This window comes from Oryzias latipes, chromosome 14 (genome assembly GCF_053564925.1).
Source record: "Oryzias latipes strain Hd-rR chromosome 14, Olatipes_Hd-rR_3.1".
NCBI lineage: Eukaryota > Metazoa > Chordata > Actinopteri > Beloniformes > Adrianichthyidae > Oryzias > Oryzias latipes.
The window spans coordinates 19949637-19971240 of record NC_136250.1 but is presented as its reverse complement, the minus strand read 5'-3'; the positions used below and the strand labels follow the sequence as shown (position 1 = coordinate 19971240).

General features: G+C 39.8%; 1 protein-coding gene across 2 annotated transcripts in view; it reads left to right on the top strand.

The window, feature by feature from the left end:
- The first annotated feature begins 877 nt into the window (after positions 1 to 877).
- fgf11b (fibroblast growth factor 11b) overlaps positions 878 to 21604 on the top strand; it is a 42817-nt gene continuing 22090 nt past the window's right edge. The window contains exon 1 of one of the 2 annotated variants that reach the window (XM_078930642.1): positions 878 to 3588. In XM_078930642.1, coding sequence (XP_078786768.1) covers positions 3396 to 3588 — 193 coding nt within the window. In that variant the 5' untranslated portion in view covers positions 878 to 3395. The remainder of the gene's footprint in view (positions 3589 to 21604) is intronic. The other variant, XM_023962578.2, reaches the window with a different exon arrangement.

Below are 21604 nucleotides of genomic sequence, written 5' to 3'. Positions count from 1 at the left end.
GTGGGATTTCTGGCATCTCTTGTTTCTAGTTATCCTCTGCAGATCAGCTTTATATTCAGTCGTAGCCCCTATGATCAGCCCGTTTACTTGAGTGTCGGTCAGAACGGACCGATGCCTTGATTTCATGTGTTTTGTGACTCGCAGACATATATTGAGGAGAACATCGACAGCAGCTTGAGAGTGGCCCTTTTACACGTTCTGTTCTCCAAAACCTAACAGGGCCTTCTTTCACAGAGATTTCAGCTCAATCATCTCCGGTTCACTCACTGCCTCATCAGTGTCAACCGGGGATCTCAGGCAGTCAGTCTCTTTATTAAAAAGGTTGATCAGAAAAGTGATCTGCAGTCGTTTCTGCTGCAGGTCCTCAAACCGCAAAGTAAAGTTTCCGTCCAGTTGCGCAAGCAGCGTCACGTTCTGCGCTTTATTCATTTGGATTGGAGCTTTCTGCTGTGAGCTCCACAAAGAAAGAAAGTGGGACAGATTGCCGTTTTGAATGTGCACTTTAAAAAGCTTCAACTTGTTAATAAAGGAGACAATTTGTGTCAGATCAGGAATCCCATTCTTCCAGAAGCGTCCTGTGTTTATCTTTATACTCTGAATTTTGCCATTTTGACCATGAGTGTAACGATCTGCACGCACATCAAATCTTTAGTTTTATTTTTCCGGTATTGGGTGTAACCTGCGGAAATTATTGGGCACAGTATATAGAAAAAATTATGAGACGCAAAGAGCCGCATGCGGCTCGAGAGCCGTGTGTTCGCCACCCCTGCACTAAGGTCTCAGTCACAACTGGTGGATACGGGCTCTCTACAGGCAAAAAATGGCAAACCCTTACAGGTCACACTTGTGGCCTGCACAGAATTTTAGACCGCCCAGTGAGCCTGTATAACAAAATGGTTATTCTACAGGCATGCCGCGGGCAACAGGTTATGGAAAACATTTGAACAAATACAATGGTAAGTAAGGGTTAAGTTGATGAGATGCAGGCACGTCGTACAGATTCTTTGTAGGAATCTGCAAGACACATCTGTCCATGGGCTTTGACAACCACAAAACCTGCAGCACCCGTACGGGTCAACCCACTGTACAACACGTGGGACCAAGGCCTAAATCACTAACTCATTTTAGAGATGGATGTCACTCTTTTCTCTTCCTGATAGTCCATTTGCATTCACACTGTCACAGAAATGCAGAGTTCACTTACAACCTCAGTTCACTTTAGCGCTGCGTGAGAGCTTTCACACCTGCCAAGTGAAGTGGACTACTCCAGATAGCAAAGTATGTTGGACCCAACAACAGTGTGCACCCAATCTCTAAGAGTTTGCATCCCATAAACACTTCTTAAAGTCTTTTTTTTTTTTTTTTTTTTGCAACTTTGCTTTCCAAACTAGAACTGTTTTTGTGGAGACTTAATGTTTTATTGCCACTTAAATGTTTAAAGCCATCATCATTTTTTATTGCCATTTAAATTGAGCTAAGTTGCAATTATTTTACATGTTGAATACCAAAAAGCGTGTTGAAGCCAACTGTATTCGTAAACAGGCTGTCAGGATTAGTTGTGTTCTCCATTGATTTTCTGTATAGCTTTGTAACAAAGTCCCACTCCAATAACCTTTTGACATAAATGTCCTATACATGTCACGGTAGGACACAGTTTCTGCAGAGCAGCAAGAGTTAATTGCAAATTCGCCTCCGGGTTGTGGGCGGGATGTTGGAGCAGAGCAACCCTGCCCCACCTTTACATCCCCGTTGCTGGGAGCTCTCTGTTCACACGCTCTCCCACTTGCTTAGAGCCCCTCACGCCCACGACCTAACATTACGGGTGCAACAAAACTGGCGACCAATATTGGAGCTGTCCAGCCGTACAGTTTTGAGCCGGATGCCATCTCAGATGAGGAAAATGAACGAGTGGTCTACAAGTGAATGCATCCGAATGGAGCGAAGCAGGGAGCTTGTGGCTCATATATGTCCTCCATAATGAGAAAAATGCCACAAGAACATGTTAAAAACACATGGAGTGGGTCTTGTAGGAATCATTTACTCCAGTCCTTGTGAGTGAATAAACACAATCTACAGTACATGTGTTTTGGTTGACTGACTTCATTTGGGAAAATCCCTCACCAACACATGTTCACAGGGAGCCATCAGTGATGCTGACTGAAAAGTCACATTCTGCACTTGACCCCCCCCCCCCCTTCTGGTTCCGTCAAGTGGTTAAAATGATTGAGCTTTTTTTTTAAGTGGACGTTTCCATAAAATAACAAAATTTTAGTCGTAGCGTAGTGGCTGTTCCCGTCTTTGACTCTTTCTCCCTCCCATATTTTCATCTCTACCCCAGCCAAGCTTACCCACCCCCCTCCCTCTATTGCTGTCTCTCTCCCCCTGTCTCTCTTTGCCTCTCTCTTTCTCATGAATGTCACCTCTACTGATGGTAGCTGCTGGAATTCACACACACACAGACTCTGAAGCGCTCGCTGACTTTGGCTGGGAGGAGGAGGCGGAGGAGGAGGGGGGAGGAGGAAAAGGGAGGTGGGTTTGGTGAGGACTGTGGGAAAGGAGCATCCCGAGGCAGAGGAGGAATCTCTGTCCGTCCGAGTCCATGTCTCCACTCTGTTCCCGGCTCTCTTCTGTCAAAGACAGTCAGCGTCCTGCCTGTTCCACCTCTGGATCTAACTCCGCTGGATTACCCCCCCACACTCCTGCCTCATTATTCCATGCTGCAGCTTTTAAATGGGAGGCAAAGTTGGACCTCCGTGGACCGCCAAAATGGTGACAAACAATTTGATTTTTCTTGTGCTTTTAAGAGCTTCCTAGCATTCGCCATGGTTTCTCTTTTCTTCACTAAAAGTGTTTTTATATGTAACATTTTTTGAGCTTGTTTTCGCTGCTTTTTAATGTTAAAGTAGGACAGCTATTTTGCACTACAATATTTAGGCTGGTAAAGCAAATTTGGATGTGAAATTTAAGTGGAGATGAGGGTTAGAGATATTTGTTTCCATCTTTGAAAAGTCAACCGTTCTAACCTTGGTTTTAGTTTACACCTGAAAATGTGACTGTGGCGCGTTTCCCTGCACTCTCTTACGGCTAGATTTTTATTTTTAGCAAGAGTTGAGGTTTTTAAAGTGGACTACTTGTGAACTTGCATCTCTCCCAGATCCTCCCTCTCAAAGGAAGCCATCAAGCTAAACTCTTTCCTGTTAACCCACTTAGTATCCTGATCTCCCCCGTGGGAGCTTCTGCCAAAGCTTTGGGCCATAGTAGCATTTTTTCTCTTTTTTGGGAGGAATTTTGAATTTTTTTATTTTATTTTTTTTTTGCTGAGAGGAGAAGCCAAACAAGCAACAGAAAAAAGGGCAGGAAGACACCCCCCTCCGCAAAAGTGAGAGGGGGGGAAGATGGCAGCTCTCGCCAGCTCTCTCATCAGACAGAAACGGGCGGTCAAGGACGATCAGGCGAACCGACCGGTAGCCAACAAGCGCAAGCCCTGTCCTAAGAGCAACAAGTCTCTGTGCCAGAAACAGATCCTGGTCCTGATCTCCAAAGTTCGACTATGTGGGGGTCGAAAAGGTCGAAACGAAAAAAGGCCAGGTGAGTCACAGCTTGCTCTTTTGCCTTTGTCTTCTGGTCTGTTTTAGCAACCTTGTACCTGTGACTTTAATTGGGAGAAGGAAAAGTCTTTTTTCAATTAAAGGCCTGCATCACAAAACATTCTTGCATAACCACCTTTAATATATAAACACCTTTTATATCTAAAAAACATACACATTTTCTCAGCACATTACAGGATAAATATTACCCAACATTATTCCGAACAAATACAGTTTTGGCCACTTTACTTTTAACATATGACATATAAGGCATCCGAGAAAAATGTTCATCCAAAATTACCCCAAGGTATCTAAACTCAGACACTTTTTTGATTGTCACTCCATCAATAGATAGTTTTACTGTCTCCTATTTTTTATTAGTAAAAGCCAATAACGTAGAATTTTGCAAATACGACGTAAGTTTAAAAATAAACCATTCGTTGACTGTAATCAGATGCAGAAAATTCGATAAAAAAGCAGAAGTCCCTCAAATCCAAACTGGTCATTATTATTAATGGAATTGGGTTTCGGTAAATAATCAATCATCTGTTCAGATATTCGTGACAAAAACTCTCACAAAAAGTTCAACAAAACAAAAAAATTTATATTTTGGTTAAAAGGGTAGGGGCCTTGTAGACTCACAACTGCCGTTCAGTTGGTCTGTGCACGGATCCGGTTGTGCACTGACTTACCAGTGCTTTGCACAATCAAAATAAAGCCAGTCAGATGGAATTTTTATACACACCCAGGGGCTTTTGCACTCCTCAACATATACATATGGATATTTGCATGGACAGTGAACTGTGAAATTTGCTAAAACCCGTCGTTGCAGTTTCCTGTGCTGACTTGTTCAGTTTTCCGCTCTTCCCTAAAATGTAAGACTGCACTAATTAAACACAATCAAAATGCAATTTCATCATCCAGTTTTGAAGTCCATGTGTCTCCTTTGCGGTGACTTGTACCCTCATTTAATTATTTAATTCACTGAATTAATGTGCTGCCGTGTGCATGCTCTATTAGGGAGAGTACCATGCTTAAGGTAAATTATGCATATTAAAGAAATGTTGCTGAATAAACATATTTCCCAGAGAAGCCCCAAGATAAGAACGTGTCTGGCTGTGTGAAGGATATTGCCTCTTATGTAGCATCCATGATATGTTTGTGTGTAGGAGATTTCCACAATGACATATTGCATTTTATAGATAATAGCTTTTGCATAATTGAATTTGAAAGAAAAAAAACACGTTTGCATGATTTGCGCAGTCTCCTGACCTACCCATGTTTTCATTCAGTTTGCATTAAATAAGTAAAAATTATAGTAATTTTACTTCTTTAGAAAATTGTGTTTTTGCAGGAATATGCTGCATCTGTTCAAGCCTGACCTCTCCAATCCCTGAAAGTAGCTTTAAAGTTCTTTACATAATGATACCAAATGTTTGTCTGGCTTTTCATCACTGAGGCGTGTGCACAGCAGACATGAAACAAACGGTCCAAAGCTCGAAATCTGTCAAGATCATTAATATTATGGCTTTATGGAAAAGTCAGCCTAGGTTATTCTAGGATGTCCCATTTGGTATACATCCATTAGTCTTTAGAGGTTTAAAAATGACCACTGAGAACATTCTGCATTTGATCTGGATTTGTAAAAAAAAAAAAAAGCTTTGTGTTGATAGAAAATAAGGAGCTTTACAAACTACATTTTGTAGATGCTTTCATGTTGAAACTTTCCTTTTTCCATTTTATTAAAATCTAATTAAATGAATAGTTGGACATGCTAGTGCTGAAGCACCATAGATTGTTGTCAGTGTGCATGATCTTTGTTCATATCATATTTAGGGCCAGATTGACTTGTTACCATGCTGCTTTAGCAAATTGCTTTTCCTGATTTAGCAACAAATTAGAGCTCAGGGTAATGGGAGTGCCATAACCCTGATTCCTAAAAACTGGAGAGAAAAGTAAAATCCGGCATGTATTACATGAAAAAGAAGTTCTGCAAAATAAGGATTTTGTGTAAAATAAAAAAAGACAAGCTCATCAAAAAAATCAAATTAATCAAAATACTAATAATTGATGCAACAAAATCCATAAAAAATACACAGTACAGTAATGATAACATCAATAAAGAGGGAATAAGAACATTACTAAGAAAGTCCTTTTAAATACAAGTTTACAGTTGATTCTATTTTGAAATGTTGCATTCGTTTAACATTACGACCAACTTATAAATGAAATTTTATTTGTTTGTTTTAATGCAAAGAAAGAGATTAAAGCATTGAAATAGTAAAGTATCTTTTAATTAAAAAAAATATTGATAGCTTTTTAGCTTAACCTATTTTTACTGGGTGGATAATATTAAAACGTCCTTATATTTATCTTTAAACTGTGCACTATTAACAGACTTAAAAAAACAGATGTGGAGGGACGTTTTTCTACTTTACCTTTGTCCATTTTTTTACTTTGTGTGAATTAAAGAAGCAATATGTCAATATTGTTAAGGAACATCTGAATTTCCCCAGATAATTCCTTTTTATTGACATATGAAGGCTCACCTTGGTACAGTTAATTAATGTATGAGAACTATCCTGCAGGTAAAACAGGAATCGAAGGGATTAAATAATGGATGTGAATATTGAGTAAAAAGAAAAAGTAAAGTCTTTGTTATGCAAATGTGTAGAAGCATGAGTCACAAACAAATGAAAGTTTTTAAGTGACCAGACATTAAATATATATGAGTTAGTATGACATCACCCAATGAAAAGGACTTACTGTACTTCCGGCTCCAACAAAATGAAGTCAATTGAAAATAGTACAGGACCTAGAAGAGATCCCTGCGGAACACCAAAGGTCAGAGAGATGGAAGAGAAGGACTGATCATCAACTGTGACAAAGATGGTCCTACTTGACAACTTTAAACCAGTGGAGGTCGACAAAGTGTCCTTGAGCAAGACTCTGTACCCCACATTGCTCCTGGTGGTCACAGGTTGCCGCCAGTGTTCAGCAGTGCCGCCATCAGTGTGTTGATGGGTGAATGGGTCTGTGACTGTAAAGCCCTTTGGGCTTCTAAGAAGGTAATAAAGGGTTAAATACTGCATGTCGTTTACCATTTTAATATAACAAAATCTTTCCTACCGGTATTTACATTTAAAAAAATTAATTGAACCCAAAAGCCTAAGCTTGGAACTTAAATTCTTTTAATGAAGGACTCTTTTGTGTCTTTTGTAAAAGAAAAAAAAGTTAGGAAAATAAAAATGTGATTTAAAAATGTAAAAACATTGATTTCAAGCTTTGGCTTCTTTCTCTGTTTTCTGATTCAGTAACCAAGATCTGAAAAGTAGTCGCTTTTACAAGAATGTTTAAAGTAAAGGTGATGACGAAATTGAATTATTTTAAAGATTGCACAATTATTTATATTATATTTAAACTTGGTGTAAATTATTTTAACCTAATAGGCTTGTTTTTAGCTGCACTCATACTTCTAAGGCTTAGAAGTTTAAACTGTACCCCCCCCCCCCCCCCCCCCAAAAAAAAAAAAGCAAGCCCCATGCATGCCCTTTATTTAAGTATTTTTTTTATTTGCTTAAATTGTTACATTTGGTTAAAAGGTTTTGTAAAATGTTCTGACAAAAGATAATTGTGTTACTTTTAATTTGAACCTGATATTTTCAAAGAGTGGGAACTGCTTTAGGGGTGGCCTGTAATTACAGTGGACGATGAGTGAACTTACAAATCTCCTTTTGCCCCCCTGAAGGAATCAGCCGGTGAAACCTACCTCTAAACACAATGACTCACATAAACTGTAGGTAGGAGCTTTATGGTGTGGGTTTCAATGGATAAATAGCTGCAAGCTTTAGATAAATGAGTTCAAAGCTAACAGAAGGATGAAAATGCTTATAGGACACCCTCACTGGAGTGTGGAGCGCTGGAAACATGCTGTGGGGCGTGTGAGCCTTTCGAATGCACTGCCTCTACAGTGCTGCTTTGTGAAAAATGTGCAATTTGATGGGGGAGGAATGATGATATGGGAGTTTTTTTTTTTTTTTACTGTTTAGACCTGCAACTTAATAGAAAGTCAATCTTTATTTGGACAAAGTCCTTTAACATTCTCGAAGTGCACCCAGCAAAAGACATGTTTGACTAAATTATTCCAGGAGGGGATCTAATCTAACTCGTTTTCACACCACTAAATCCTCATTAGGAGCACAAATTCCTACTCAAACATCTTGTCCAAAGCTTTTTAAGATGAGCAGAAGCTTCTATGGTTGAGAAGGGACACAAACCCCCAATAGAAGAATGATACACTAAATCTGAAGTAACTAAAGGGAAATTACACTAATATTTCTGTCAACAGAGTACAGTTAGATAAGTTAGATAAATTGATAGTAGAATGGTGTCCAGTCCGGCATACATACACCTGTGACAATGACAATAAAGAATTATGGTCACATGTAAAGAAAATCAAGCTTAAAGTTACATTTCTGAGTATCACAGTGGTCTAAAAAATGCATTAGTTACATTAGTTAGTTGTTGTTTTAACATTAGTTAAAACTCTATATAAAATAAGATGCATCAGATAACAGCAACAACAGTAAAACAGACATAAAAGTAGAAAATGAAGGGATCACTGTGGCCAGAAAGTTGAGGAAGCACTGCATAGATTAAAAGACAGATAAGGTAAAAAACACAAAAACAATAAAACCATAAAAGCCATAAAATACTTAAAAAGCCCAGCACATAAATAGATACGTTGAATAAATGAGTTATGTAAAAGCTAAATTGAAAAGATTTGTCTTTGATTTGCTTTTGAAAATCTCCACAAGGACAGAAACTCTGACGTCCTCAGGTAAACTATTCCACAAATGAGGACCACGATACTGAAAGGAAGCCTCACCATGAGTTCTGCATGATTCCCACAGTGGGACGAAATAAAAGGAAAGAACCTAAAGATCTTAGAGTTCTGAAAGTTTTGTTAGGACTGAAAAGGTAGGAGAGGTAGGAGGGTCCCAAACCATTAAGACTAGAAGATTAATCTTAAAATCAACCCTCAAGCTGACAGGCAGCCAGTGTAGAGACTCAAGACAGGAGTGATGTGGGCTTTCTTCTTTGTGCTAGTTAAAACATATTAAAAGCACTAAACAACACCCCCTAAAGAATGTCCAAATTGTCAAAATTGTGGTCAAATTGTCCATTTTCATCAAAACTTTAGCGACTTTTAGCTTTGACAGTCATTAGTTTCCAGAAAAAACGTATTTCTACAGGATTGCATAAAAGACAGAACATGAATGATGTTATTTATACTTTAAACAGTAAACCATTTCAAAACAGCTTAGAGATTAGATCATGTGGAAAGGAGATTACTTTAGCATATTATGCAACACAGGCACACATCCTGTGTAACATGAACACCAGATAGTTAATACCTTTCATATGAGATTATGTGTGTTTATATTTGTGCGACACTCTTGACCCCTGACAGAAATCTTGGCTCTGAGTGGTTTTTTGAATGTTCTACTCATCATATTAAGCCACGTTTGGAACACTGAACAGTTTTCTTATGCAACAAAATAGTAATTCAACTCTGTTGCGTGTTCTTGGCACATAGCTTAAATTGGGGATAAATGACAAACCCAAGTTTGCTTTTGATTTGACTTCCTTCCACCCACCTTCCCTTCATCCCTTTATCTATAGTCCTTTACGATGAGACATGCCATTTAAAGGGGTGACCCTTTCACAGCTAGTGATCTGCTCCACTGATCAATTCAGCTCATTAGTGGACATCAATTAATCAATAACCACCCTTTAGTTTGTTCAAGGTGGAATCTGACTTGAAAGGGGAAAGATATTGAACTGCCTGTCCCTGTGTATCACCTTTTATGTGTTTTCTTGTTTCACAGAAGGAGCATGCATTAAAAGCACATGAAAGATAAAAAAAATTACTTTTAACTTGAGAACACTCCATATTTTCAACCATGTCCCTTCACGAAGAGGAAATCTGACAAACAATTCGTGGCCAGATCAAGTGACGTGTCATATGAAGTGACAGAACTGAGTGTCCTTTTTGGCATAGGGGAGCAGTAGTATGTTGTAGGAGTAAGCCAGAAGGCCAGATAACGCTCGGAGCAGAGCGGAGGCCCCAGCTGGCCTCCAGAAGACCAGGTTACAAGGAGAGACCCAGCCAGGATAGCATTAAGCTGACCCCAAGAGATCAGGGCAGCAAACCTGCTTACTCAACAACACCCGATCAGACAATGCAGTGTTATGTAGCTTCTCATCAGAACTTTACTGACTGTGACAGGGGTCAGAGAAACATAGGGAGACAGGGAGAAGGAGACAGAGGCAGTTATCTGTGAAGGTAAACACAAGGTAAAATATATAGCTCATTATTGATGTCAGGGGAAAAAAATGGATCAAAGGGTGGGTACATGTTTCACGGAGAGAGGTGTAAGAAGTGACCAGAACTATGTCAAAGGAAGGAGGAGTGTTGTTGGAACTAAAAGAGAGGTGGGCGGGGTTTCACCATTTAATGTTTTGGCCATTTTATTTAATTTTAAATGGAAGACTAGTGAAACGTGTTTGTTAAAATATACAGTTGTGTGACGGGCGTAGTTTGTCCATTATTGTGTAGCACCCATTGACTGTATAAGAGACCTGGACTGATCGAATGTGAGGTAGTGAGTGTGACATAAAAATGACTTACGGCTCCAGCTAAATAAAGTCAATTCAGTCACAATTTCTTTGCGATATAGATGTTGCAAAGTTGGAACCAGATGACATCAGTAACGTATTGGTCCAGGTCATTCTAAATCAACATTTTTATGGCAACCACTCTAACCAATCAGGAGTGGGATTGTTGGAAAGTCACACCCCTACCACTTGAAAGCAGGCTTGGAAGAATCAGTCAATCAAATGTTTTGAATATTTGATGTGAGACCACATCAGCCACCAATTTTGCAAGTTCTCCCTCTTAAAAAGATTAGAGAGGCCTATAATTTTTATCATATGAAAATCTCAACTATGAGACAAAGTGAGAAAAATACACATTGTCACATTGTCTGATTTTTAAAGAATCTATTTGTACATTATATCTTCTGTAAGAGGATCCTCTGTTCTTTACTCGTGACCTGTATTAATGACACCTGCAAGATCTCATTATCTATATAAAAGTTCCCTGTCCACAACCTCAAACAGTCACACTCCAAACTCCACTATGGCCAAGACCAAAGAGCTGTCTAAGGACACCAGAAACTAAATTGTTGACCTGCACCAGGCTGGAAGACTGAATCTGCAATAAGTAAGCAGCTTGGTGTGAAGAAATCAACTGTGGGAGCAATTTTTAGGAAATGGAAGACATACAAGACCACTGATAATCTCTCTCCATCTGGGGCTCCCTGCAAGAGCTCACCCAATAGGGTCAAAATGTTCACAAGAATGGGGACCTGGTGAATGACGTGCAGAGAGACGGGTAGCAAAGGCTACCATCAGCAACACACTACACCACCAGGGACCCAAATCCTGCAGTTCCAGACGTGTCCCCTTGCTAAAGCCAGTACATATGCAGGCCCGTCTAAAGTTTTCTAGAGAACATTTGGATGATCCAGAGGAGGATTGGAAGAATGTCCTGTGGTTGGATGAACCCAAAATAGAACTTTTTGGTAAGAACTCTAATTGTCGTGTTTGGAGGAGAAAGAATGCTGAGTTCCATCCAAAGAACACCATACCTACTGCAAAGCATGGGGGTGGAAACATCCTGATTTGGGGCTGTTTTTCAGTAAAGGCAAATTTTAAGTGAAAAACCTTCTTCCATCAGCAATGGCATGAAAGATGAAACATGGCTGGGTCTTTCTCTATGACAACAATCCCAAACACACTGCCCGTGTAACGAAGGAGAGGCTTTGTAAGAGGTAATTTTAAAGTCCTAGTGGCCTAACCAGTCTCCAGATCTCAACCCCATCGAACAACTTTGGAGGGAGTTGAAAGTCTGTGTTGCCCAGCGACACCCTCAAAACATCACTGCTCTAGAGGAGATCTGCATGGAGGAATGGGCCAAAATACCAGCAACAGTTTGTGAAAACCTTGTGAAGACTTACAGAAAATGTTTGACTGCTGTCATTGCTAACAAAGGGCATTGAGTTCGACTTTTGTTATAAATACTTATTTTTCACCATAATTTACAAATAAATTCTTTATAAATCAATTTGTGATTTTCTGGAATTTTTGTTTTACTTTGTTTCTCATAGTTGAGGTATATCTATAATTAAAATTACAGGCCTCTCTCATCTTTTTAAGTGGGATAACTTGCAGAATTAATGGATGACTAAATACTTTTTTGCCCCACTGTGCTTTTATTGATGCATCTGGTCAGTATCAGAGCAAGAATGGTGATTTTGGCAAATAGAATAACATAGCTTTTTCTTTCTCTATAGATTGGGCATAGGGTGCCTTCTATGTGGAGTGCCAGGAGGGAGGTGTCACTCAGTTCAGTTCTCATTTACAGTCAATGAAAGCAGCTACCAACCCTGTAAACACGTTACAAGATCGCCTCGCCTTTGAAAGTTTAGCTGACTGTTTGGTGGCTGGGGCTCAAAGAGCAATCGTCTCCCAGCTGAAGAATTGGTGGTTTGAATTTTGGCTAGCGCAGTCACATGTCTGAGTGTCCTTGGGCAAGGCACTGAACCCTCAGTTGCCTCCAATGGATTAGGTTAAGCTGCATGGCTGCTCCCTCGTGGGTGTGTGAATGAGCTTTAAAGCAATTTGAAAGTACTTTGAGTGCCAGCAAGTAGAAAAGGCGAAGCCTTGTTTTGGGACTGTAACCAGCATCTGAATACTGTGATTTATGTCATCTGTTCCAGAACAAAAAAAAAGTATGAATATTTGTGGTGCCTGAAATCATTGATTTGGCATATATTTAATGTAAACATAGTAAAGTAAAAAAATACTTCAGAGAATTATACTATGGCTTTAAAGATCCACTCTATTAATTATATTTTTGGTGTTTTTAACATGTTCTAGTGGCATTTTTCTGATGGAAGACATATATAAAGATCAAAAGTTCATTTGAGTACTTGTTTATTTTTTGTTTTGTGAATCAGAAGCAGATGAAAAAAATGCCACCCAAGTACGATCCACAGCCCTGAAAGACCAATGATAAAAGATTATTTTTTTAACTTATATGACCAATGGAATTATTTTTCTGTTTTGTCTTCAATTAGAGACCATTGTGCTTCTTTGTGTACTTGTTTTTACCCATGCACAACCCCATATTGCCTACAGCATGCACCTGGAAAGAATAATACAAAAATTAGGCATAATGTGGTTTCCAAGCTTTGTTTCACAGCAGGTTGCTGACACTTATGTCAAAACACATAAAATAAATAGGCTTTACTGAGTAGGCTTGAGTTTGTTTTTAACAAAAAACACCAAAAATGTATACATTTATCTTGGTATGTCAATAAAATACCTTTGGCACACAAAAGAACACGTTTTTTATTAAATGTTATTTTTCTAAGTTCATTTTCAAACCCGGAAGTATGGCGACTCGATCTCTGAAACGGGCGCTGCCAATTTCATGTCAGCCTGGAGTCGGCCTCAGCAGCGTGTCGTCCAAGAAAATAATACTTTTGTAAAGATGGATATGCAGATTGTACATGTAGAAAGCATTTTGCTGATCACCACCAGCTCTATGGAGGAAGTGGGTGTGTGCCTTAGCCTGGGGGCAGGGCTAACGGCAGACAGTTCCTGGAAGGGGCTGTTCTCTACGTCAGCTTGTGAGAACCTGCTCATTTGCGCGAGTTGGGTTGGTGCTCAGAGAGCAGGTTTTCAGAGGAATACTCAGAAATGAACAGATCATGTCACATTGTATCATGAATACATCATGTGTTTCTCAAAAAGGGTAGAACTGCTTACTTTTTAGAATGTTTATTTTGTTTGATGCTGCTTAAAAGTCTTCTGACATGCATCTTTGAGTCTGGCTCAGTATAAAGAATTATCAATGGTCTAGCTGCACCACAGGCGTGCAGCGACATCTAATTTCCCCCTTTTGTCAAATTAAAACAATACTTGTTTTCATCCATCACAGTTTTGAACGACTTATCGCAAACCTGCCTCAGTTTAGGGTAATGGATCACAGAGGGGCCATGACATATGAAAACTGGACACCAGGAAATTGCGGAATAGTTTAGGGAAAACAAAAAAAAAAAAAACCATGTCCTGTAAAGCAGAAAGAAATCACTGTGCTGATTCAAACAAAAAGACAAAATGGAAGGATTGGAACCTTGGTCAAACATAAAAAAAGTCAGGGAGACAACTGACCTAGCCACATTGACCACCGTAGTCAGCAGCTCCCAAGGCTGCCTAACAAGGTTTAACTGTTCAAAACAAATAAACAAAGCCCGCAAATATAGGCTACTAAAGTCCAAACCCAAACTAAAACAACAAAACCCAGCAGTATAAGACTGCTGAGGACCAAGAGGTGAAAAGGAAAAACAAACCAACCAGCAGCGCTCCAACTCAAGCTCAAACCCCAACTGCTCCTCAGCCTCCTGCGCAGCTCTGTTCTCTCTGCATGCCTCCCTGGTCGAGGGCTCCTCTGACTTAAATACCTGGCAGGTGCTGATCAAGATCATTGGCCACACCTGCCAGGTGATCAGAATGATAGGGGATGCAGCACAGCAGCAGCTCCAAGACATAGGAAGCGAGGCTTAACTGAGTGGAAACTCAGTGCGGTCCAGAATTAACTGACGTACCATTCCATACCAGACCAGGCCATACCGCTCAGTGGAAATGAGGCTTAGGAACTCTGATTTTACAAGTTAGTAAGACTCTGTGAGACACTTTCTGTAAGCATTTTTAGGCATGACGAAAACCCCACAATACTCAATTTTTAATGATTTTTTTTAAGTTCTCACCAAATATTTAATGAGACTTGGCTCCTTAAGTTTTCCCTTTGATGGAGTGCAGTTGTTCCGCTTCATTTGTAAAAAAAAATCCCAATTTGTTTTGACTTCCATGTTTGACCATGTGGATGGTGTTTCTTGGGGTCAAATCATTGACTGTAAATGAGAACTGGACAAAGTGAGTGTGATGTCACATAAAGAAAATTAAGTCAATTCAGTTGACATTTTATTGCAATACAGACGTTGTCATGTTTGTGCCACTGTCTGGTCTGAGTCGAATTAAGTACAGATTTCTATGGCAACCACTCTTACCAATCAGGAGTGGGCTTGCTGGAAGGCCACACCCCTACCATTTAGAACCGGATCTGTCAATCAAACGCATTGAACATTCACACAAGACAGCATGGTTTTATTGAGACATCGGATCAGTCAGTTTAGAACTTGAATAACTTGCACCACAGATAAAATATAACGAAAATAAATCACAATTAGCAAGAACGTTATAAAAAATGTATCAGAACAAGAAAGGTTATTCTGACCAATAGAATGCCTGAATAAAAGCTTTTTATTTCTATACAGAAGTCTATGGGATTTTGTCTTCTTTGAGCCAGCAGGTGCTGCTTGGAACGCGAGGGGGGGCAGATTCAGTCAATCCAGTTCTTTTATGGGTCAAAGGCAACCTTTTTGTTGGGTTAATGCCAAAGAGCTTGATTTTTGTTTCATCAGGGTGAAACTTTTTCACTCAGTTCTCCTCTGAATCACTTTGATGTTCTTATCAAACTTCTAATGGGCTCATTTGAGCGGGAGGACCTTGCATTAGATGGAGAATTTCTATGCCGTTTAGTGTTTGCATCTGTTTGTTATGCAGCTATGGTTTTAGCTGCCTTAAAATCATCAACCAAATGTTTCCATGTGGTTAGAGTTCGACAGTCCATGAGGTGAGGTTTTGCATGGAGCCCCAGACTGAGGGAGACTGACAGGTATTTATGTGATTTTTCTTTTCCCATTTGGAAATAATCTCACAAACTGGGAGAATGTTCCCACCACAGCTGATTGGTGATAACCAATTTCCAGACTACGTCTTCAGTCTTGTCCCTGACATTTTGGACAACTTTGGTGAAGAGTCGGATCAATCAGATTTCAAACTACACTTGACAATCCCTCCATAGACGAGTGTCCTATAAAAGTAACGGATGCTCCTACTCCCAGCTCGCTGCCCATATAGAAGACAGCGGGGTGCCAGAAATCTTGCTTCTCTTTTCTGTCATCAAAATGCAAATCAGTTCATGAATTTATAGAAAAAAATGTTTTCTTTTGTGAAAAGTCTCTCACTGTTCAAATAAAGCTGCCATTTAAATTACAAAGGGATTATTTCTCTCTCAGAGGACAAAATCAGCAGGAGAGGAACATATTATTTTCCTCACAAAAATGTATTAATTTAAAAACAGGTTTATTTATATTTTTTAGAAATCTTATTTATAGAGTCAAGTCATTAAGTTGGAAAGAGTTAAAACGACAAGATCACATTAAAATGGAAAGATTATAAAATGAAGGATAATTTAAGAAAATTGTTTCTACCACACGGGTGTAAAATATGTGATGCTGATCAACCGGGATGTTTGTGTATGAATCATCGAGTTGATCATGATGTAAACATCAGATTAAAACTAAGATCAACCCCAAAGCGGATCAGATAAACCCCATCGATTCATTTTAAAGCTTTATCCGTCTTTAGTGAAATAAGTCTGTGGACAGTTGCAGATTGGGGAACTGGAACTGGACTAATAGATTAATTTTCCATTTAAAAGATATGTATTGAACTGTTCAGAGTCTTTCATCCAAAGTCCTGCATGTGAAGAGAAGTCTGTGCAGAGAACACCCCCTCATATCCCGACCTCTGGAAGATTCCACTTTAAACTCCTACACACACTGCTAAATTCAATCTGTGGCTGCTTTGATTAAAGTATACAAAAGTAGATTGAATTTGCCTCTAACAAGAGAGAGACAGTGGGGACGAGGACACTTAGGCAGCAGTGAGAGGATGAGAAGGTGAAAATAAGAATGTTAGAGAGAAGTCCTTAAGAAAGGAAAGCACATCACTAGATGGAGAAAGGGGTTTACTAATATCAGTAAAATGAGTTAAAATGCATCAGGATAAAATTGTGACCCGTGTGCAGCAGATGGTGTGCTCATCTTTCATTCATTCATTTATTCATTCATTCATTCATTCATTCATTCATTCATTCATTCATTCATTCATTCATTCATTCATTCATTCATTCATTCATTCATCTTCTAAACCCGTGGTTTTCAACCAGTGTGCCGCGGCACACGAGTGCGCCGTGGGAGATGGTCAGGTGTGCCGTAGGAAATTGCCCTCATTCACTGATCTAAAAACATTTACCATCTCCAGGATATCAGCTCTGTGTTCATCCAAAACAGGCCCTGATAAAACACTGAGTAGTTATAAATATGAAAGATCATAAAACACTTTTTTCTGTGTGTTTATTATATTCTATTAAAGACATTTGATAAGAATGACGGTACTGCAATTTAGCTGCAGCTAAAGCTGTTTGCTGAAAAGTCCCGCCCCTTTAACCGTCTCCGCCAATCATTCTTGGTGGCTTAATCACACCTCATAAGTCTGACCAATCAGAAGTGGTTAAAGTCTTCACTTCCTTGTTCCGATTCTGCCCATAAAGTCTCTCAGTTCCAACAAAAATACCAGCTTAACCTCGTCTTTTGCGGCGAAGCTTTCCACAGAATCTGGTATCAGACCGTGGAAAAAGTGAACAAAACAATGAAGCTCAGAGACGCCAGTCTGACTGCCCTTTTGCGGCAGTTTTCACAGTACATCTCCCATAAAATGAGAGCGTCTCAGCGCACAATGAGTCTCTCCTCTTAACGTCTTGAAACCACAACGAACACATCAAACAGTTTTTAAATCTTCTAACTTAACTTTTATTACAACTTTAAAAAAAAAAACAGCTGTAACTTCCAGCTTTTTCTGGCAAAATGATCACAAAAATGCCTGTGAGATTGCAGAGGGACTGTAGATCTCCTTTTTTTTTTTCATTTTCGGATGCTGGTGTGCCGTGGGATTTTTGTCATGGTTAAAGTGTGCCGTGGCTCAAAAAAGGTTGAAAAACACTGTTCTAAACCCATTTTGTGCCTTTTCCGGGTCACTGGGCTGCTGGAGCCTATCCCGGCAACTCGTGGGTGAAGGCAGGCGACATCCTGGACAGGTCCTCAGTCTGTCGCAGGGCCACACGTCACACACCCATGCAAACTCACACCTAGGGACAATTTACAGTAACCAATTAACCTATGAAGCATGTTTTTGGTGGGACGAAGCTGAAAAAAAAAAAAAAAATATATATATATATATATATATAAACCACTATGGATGAACCAAATCCTTTGAGTGCGACCAAGCCTTTGAAGTACTGCTGCAGCTATGCTGTCAACTTTTGGTAAAAATAAAATAGTTTCATTGGAACTGAACATGCGATCTTCCAATCAGAGGCTGTCCACTCTTCCTCTGCACCACATTTTTAAAAGGGGCTGCAGGCAAGAGTAAAACTGACCACTTGACTTGGTTTACGAGCAGACTTTTATTTAAATAATTCTTTTGATTTGTGTTAAGCTAAACTTCTGTGTGTCTGTGCTTCCATCCAGAATGGGCTGCAGATGTGTGAAAACTGCATCAGTGAAACTTAATCTCAGATAACGTCTCTTTAAAAATCAATAATGGATTTCTTCTGCGGTTACCCTTAAGCACGTAAACTGAGGGTTTTCTTGCTCTGTGTGAGGAAAGCACAGCGTGTCGCGGCTGTATGGGGGATGCTCTTGGGAGTAAATCAATGCAAAGTCACAATCTGAGTCCTTTCTTGTCCGTCGCTGTGCTCAGTAAACACAGATCACTTCTTTTTGACAGAGGTCTGAACCCTCTTGCAAAACATGTGTGTCCTTGAGGGAGAGACGTGAAAAGTGGGAGGAGACAAGATTTCTGCTCTGGGGACTCTCTTCACCGTGTGAGCTGTCATTGATATGTTCCTTTCATAATGCTAATGAAGCACATATGATTATTGAATGTGTGTCAGGGAAGCAGCATGAGCCCCATTTGCTCCTGCTTGTGTTTGACATGCTCTTGTCAGCACCATTAATAAGCTGCCATAACTCCACCTCACTCATGTGAACCGCTGCCTTTGTCCCATTAAATGATTTATGAAGCCTTGAATTCAAATTAGGAGGTCACTGTTGAAGCTGGAAGGAACGCTATGCACCTTGTTTCTTTCCTTTCTTTCCAAAACCCCACTCTATATGTCGGTTCCTCATTTAGCTCCTCTACATCTTTTTTTTTCACCTACCTCCAAAGCCTGATACAGGGATGTTCCATTCCTTCGTCACGGCAATTTACTCCTGCCCTCCCTACCTTACCATCTTTATTCTTTAGCTGTTTCATTTGCGTCTTGCTTTTCTCTATATTTAAAAAAAAAAAAAAAGCCTGATAATTAATCGCAGCACTATGGAGCTCATGGCCCAGTTAGGAAAAAGAGAGAAAATCAAGGAGGGACCACTTTCTACTTTTATTTGACACAAAAATGCTGCAGCAGAGAATGGTAAAACTGAAAATGCATGCATGTTAATTCAAACAAATCTTGCCTGTGCATGTGTGCCAAAGGGGAGCAGCTGAAGGAGAGCTGGAGGAGGAGAGGAGGGAGGTAAAAGGGGAATCCTGGAGACAAAAAAAAAAAAGGAAAACCTGAATGTATGGGTCGGTTGCAGCTGATATAAAGGAAATGCCCTTGGCTGCTAAAATGCAGGTTGTCAAGCAGAGCTCAGGTACACGGAGATCAGCAAATTGCGCTCAAATCAAGCCATATAAACACATCAGTGTGTGATAACCAACACCGAGCTTTACATCATGCTGATTAGCATTAAAACCACTGCTTATTTTCCAGAGCAATTACACCACGCGGAGAGGTTTAAGTGTCCTTGATAGCAGCTGTAAGGCATGAGGTGATTACCTTGGGTTTCATGTGCACTGACCTCATTTACACAGAAACACACATAATTGCTATGTGAACAGTTGTACTGAAGGGCTAGGCGCCATTCTCCCCCCCAGGTGATTTTCCAAACGATTATCGGTGTCGACTGTAAATTGATGAGGGGCATCCCTGTGTAAACCCCGCAGCCGTTTCCTGCTGGGACTGGATCGGTTTAATAAAACAAAACGCCCCCACGACTCTGATCTTTAACAAAACATTCTGCAGTCATTTCATATTTGTGAAAATCTCCATTTTTGTTCATCTGTATCTATTCTTGGAATGATAATTACATCTAGTCAAAATGCAGATGTTGAAGTGCATTTGTAATTGTTTTATTCCTAATGCAATTTTTCCTGCCACGGGAAGATCATTTTCTGCACCATGCACATACTTCTTACACACCCTTCTATGCATCCACTGCTAATCAGATTTTCCCTCTTATGTGTGAAGAGGTCAGTTGGACGTGGGCCTGCTGGTGAGTCAACATACCGTTGAGTGAGATGATAACACTCGTCTGTACAAAACGCAGGGGGCTCTTTGACCCACAGCCGACTGACCCGGTTTAGAGAAGGCTTTGCGTCAGTCACACACGTCACGCGGCCACAGAAGTGGGGAAAAAACTGGAAAACCTTCGAAGCTGGTTGTTGTGTGAACATTTGAATATGGAAAAACAATGTTTTTATGGTTGACAAAATTATTTTGGTCAGTTTTACTGCTTCTCTTGATGGTGAAAATGGAATTAAGCAAAAGAGGTGAAAAAAGATTAAAACAGATTTTTTGGTCGGCAAAATAAATGGCAATGATTTGGAACATTCCAATTCACCTTCTTGAAATGAGAGTTTAATGGATGTAAAGGTCATAATGGTTAGAACTACTGTCGGTGAGTGAAATGGCTTCATTATTGAAAGGCAGTTACAGGGGCGGAGCTACCAGGGGGCAAGGGGGAGCAGCTGCCACTCACCAAAAAGGTTCCCCCCCTTTAGCTTTTGAGTCAAAGATTAAACGGCCTACATACAACTTTTTAAAACTCTTAAGTGTTTTATAATGTTCATCCCTTACAAAAAACAACTTCAAAGTGTTTTTTTATCTGTTTCACGCATTTGTGAGTTTTCCTCTAAAAACCTTCGCTCTGAGCAACAGCCCCTCCCAATCCACAAAAACGAGCGGGTCCTCACATTCTCACATATGAAAGTGAGGAACTGCCCTTTCCAGGAATACTCTACGATGACAGCAGCGCCCCCGCCACATCCACTTTCTCAGCGGAGCTTGCGGTTTTGGAAAAAAATGCTTTCATTTTCTATGCGCAATATGCACATCCATCTTTGCAAAAGTTTCAATGTTGTTGATGATGATGATGTCATGAAACGGACGGCACCCACAAGGAGCGAAAGGCGGTGGTCTTGCTTTCGGGTTCTGAATGGAGCAGCAAAAACAACAAATATTTTATTTAAAAGATTGTTCTTTAGTGTGCCAAAGGTATAACATATTTATATATAGAAATCATCGATTCAAGCTTCTTTAAGCATTATACTTGAACTCCATCTTGCAAATGAATGCTGAAGTTTGTATTTAAAAGAACTGTGTAATATTCGGACATTTAAATTATGTTGTTCCTGTTGTTGTGAGGGTTTAGTATGTGGAAATATCTCATCATTTATTGTGCTTGAATTCCATACTAGAGGTCCATATTCATCTTTCAAGAATTTCTACAAGTTTTCCTTTTTCTGCTACAACTTTACATCAGTTACAGACCCTCATCTTGAAGAACTGCTAAAGAAAAACACAACTGTTTGAAATACGTAGTTTGGATCCTTTCATTTGCAATGTCCGTCCACTCTTCTGTTCTCATTTGCCACCCTTCCAGAGTCTTCTGCCCCCAAGTTCTAGCTGCGCCCCTGCACAGTAACAAAACCCAGTTTTACATTTCCCTGCAGCTATACAACCTTTATTTAGCCAACTGTCATATTAAAAAATGACTGTAGACACATAACTACTAAATTTTGAACACGTGTTTTAAAAATTGTTGAATTCAATCTTTTTAGGAAGGATTTAACTAACTTTTTTTGTTTGTTGGAAG